The sequence below is a fragment of the Myxine glutinosa genome, chromosome 1 (assembly GCF_964187855.1).
Source record: "Myxine glutinosa chromosome 1, kmMyxGlut1.1, whole genome shotgun sequence".
Classification (NCBI taxonomy): Eukaryota; Metazoa; Chordata; class Myxini; order Myxiniformes; family Myxinidae; genus Myxine; species Myxine glutinosa.
In genome coordinates this window covers 307547942-307549882 of record NC_136261.1, presented here as the reverse complement: position 1 = coordinate 307549882, position 1941 = coordinate 307547942, and the positions used below count along the sequence as shown (strand labels likewise).

Genomic DNA, 1941 nt, shown 5'->3' with positions numbered 1-1941 from the left:
GCAAGAGACATTGAGTATTGACTGCCTCAATCGCCATGTCTGACTGCGAATGTCACATCTCACCAAGAGCACCAGGACGTCAATCCATCAAATCTAAATCAACAAGAAAAGCATTGGTTATGCAGCAGTCCACTAAAAGAAACTCTGAACAATAGTCACACATACCTGAAGGCTTCAACGAGTCTTTCTACTTTTTGTGCCTCGCCTTGGACCCGTATCTGGGCTTGAAATTTTCGCAGAGCTTCGTCCAATTCCATGTTGGAGAAGTCCATTTCCTCAACAACACAGCTGAAGCAAAAAGGGGGTCAGTGGAATAGAAAGACATCTGCTAAAAGATCAAAAAGTTTATGCTAGAGATGAAGTGACAGCTATTACACATGTTACAAAATAATATTAAAAACAACGTTTAAAAATATTGAAAAACAAGCACAAATTCCCTGTTGTACTAAGAAGCTTCAAGTCTGGTGTTCGCTCAACGGATAAGGTGGCTGGCTTAGATCTTAGGGCCTTGAGTTTCGAGCCCTGTTGTGCTGTTGAATCAACAGCAGGAGGGTTGACTCATTTTGCCGAGGTCGGCAAAATGAGTGCCAGCTGACTGAGATAATAAGCCATTCAAGTATCCCATGTCGGAGTGGTGACCCGTCCCGGATTGTACTCCTTAGCAAAGAAACTGGCTCAGTAGTCCTATGCGCCCCAAATGTGAAAGGAGTGGTTATTATTTACTTGGAAGCTTCTGGAGATCAGTAAATGGTAAGGAGTTGTGATGGGAGCCAACAGTCAACCGAAGTTTTACACAAACCAAAAGTGGTTGAGAATCCTTTTGAATGCAGAATAAAGGGTGATTGGGGAGATTGTAGCACGGTATGCAGTTTATATTAGTGGTTAAGTGCAAAATTAGAAATTTTCATTATATTTATTCTCCCTCGTAAAATAAATATTTAATTTTGAGCACAGCGAATGGCTCGATTCCAATGGCTTGTCAGTTGTTGTTGTTGAATAGCTCCAGACAGTTCTCTCGACCAAGCCAGCCGATCAGACAGCAGATCGATCTCGCAGAAGCGACCCAGAGATTCCCCACATCCAGTATGGTGCACCCCGCCTTCACAAAGTCAGAGCCATAACATAGTTTAGAGAAAGAGAAAGAGAAAGAGAAAGAGAGAAGAAGAAAGAGAAAAGAGAAAGAGAAAGAGAGAGAGAGAGAGAGAGAGAGAGAGAGAGAGAGAGAGAGAGAGAGAGAGAGAGAGAGAGAGAGAGAGAGAGAGAGTGAGACAGAGAGAGAGAGAGAGAGAGAGAGAGAGAGAGAGTGAGACAGAGAGAGAGAGAGAGAGAGAGAGAGAGAGAGAGAAAGACTTTACATCCTTTTTTTACAAAAATATCAAAAAGTATATTTTTTAAAGTATAAATAAAACCATTTCACAACAAATATAAAATAATCAAATATAAAATAATCAAATATAAACAACAAGCAAAACCATTTTAAAGGGAGCATTTACATAAGACCATTAATACATCAAGAAATGAAAAAAGAAAATAATAAAGTGTTTTGTTCCTCACAAAAATTCATATTATGTTCGAGGAAGTGATCAATCTATGATCAAAACACCTTTTTGCACAGAGCAAAGCACATTATTTAATGCCCATATACTTTTAAAGATCAGTACTATATTCATAGATGTATAGAAACAAAATTCCATTTTAATACGGGCAAATACAAATCCTTTAAAACAGAATGGAAGGTTATCTGCACATCTTAAAGGATTTTCAATTTGCATTTTTCTCGTGCAATATATTGATTTCTTTGCCGTGGCAACGAGAAAGTTTGCTGGAACCACTTCTATTGGGTGTGTGTTGGAGACAAAGCCAAAAATAAAAGAATTCAAGGTAAAGTTTAAAGAAAGCTTAGTGCACATTTCATGAAGGTGATTTGAGTTCTACAATCTT

The 1941-nt window shown here is 38.6% G+C and overlaps 1 protein-coding gene across 1 annotated transcript in view; it reads right to left on the bottom strand.

The window, feature by feature from the left end:
* Nucleotides 1-155: 155 nt before the first annotated feature.
* Nucleotides 156-1941, bottom strand: part of LOC137413802 (IQ motif and SEC7 domain-containing protein 1-like) — a 267816-nt gene continuing 266030 nt past the window's right edge. Inside the window, exon 5 of the mRNA XM_078778233.1 lies at nucleotides 156-288. Within this exon, the coding sequence (XP_078634359.1) occupies nucleotides 156-288 (133 nt within the window). The remainder of the gene's footprint in view (nucleotides 289-1941) is intronic.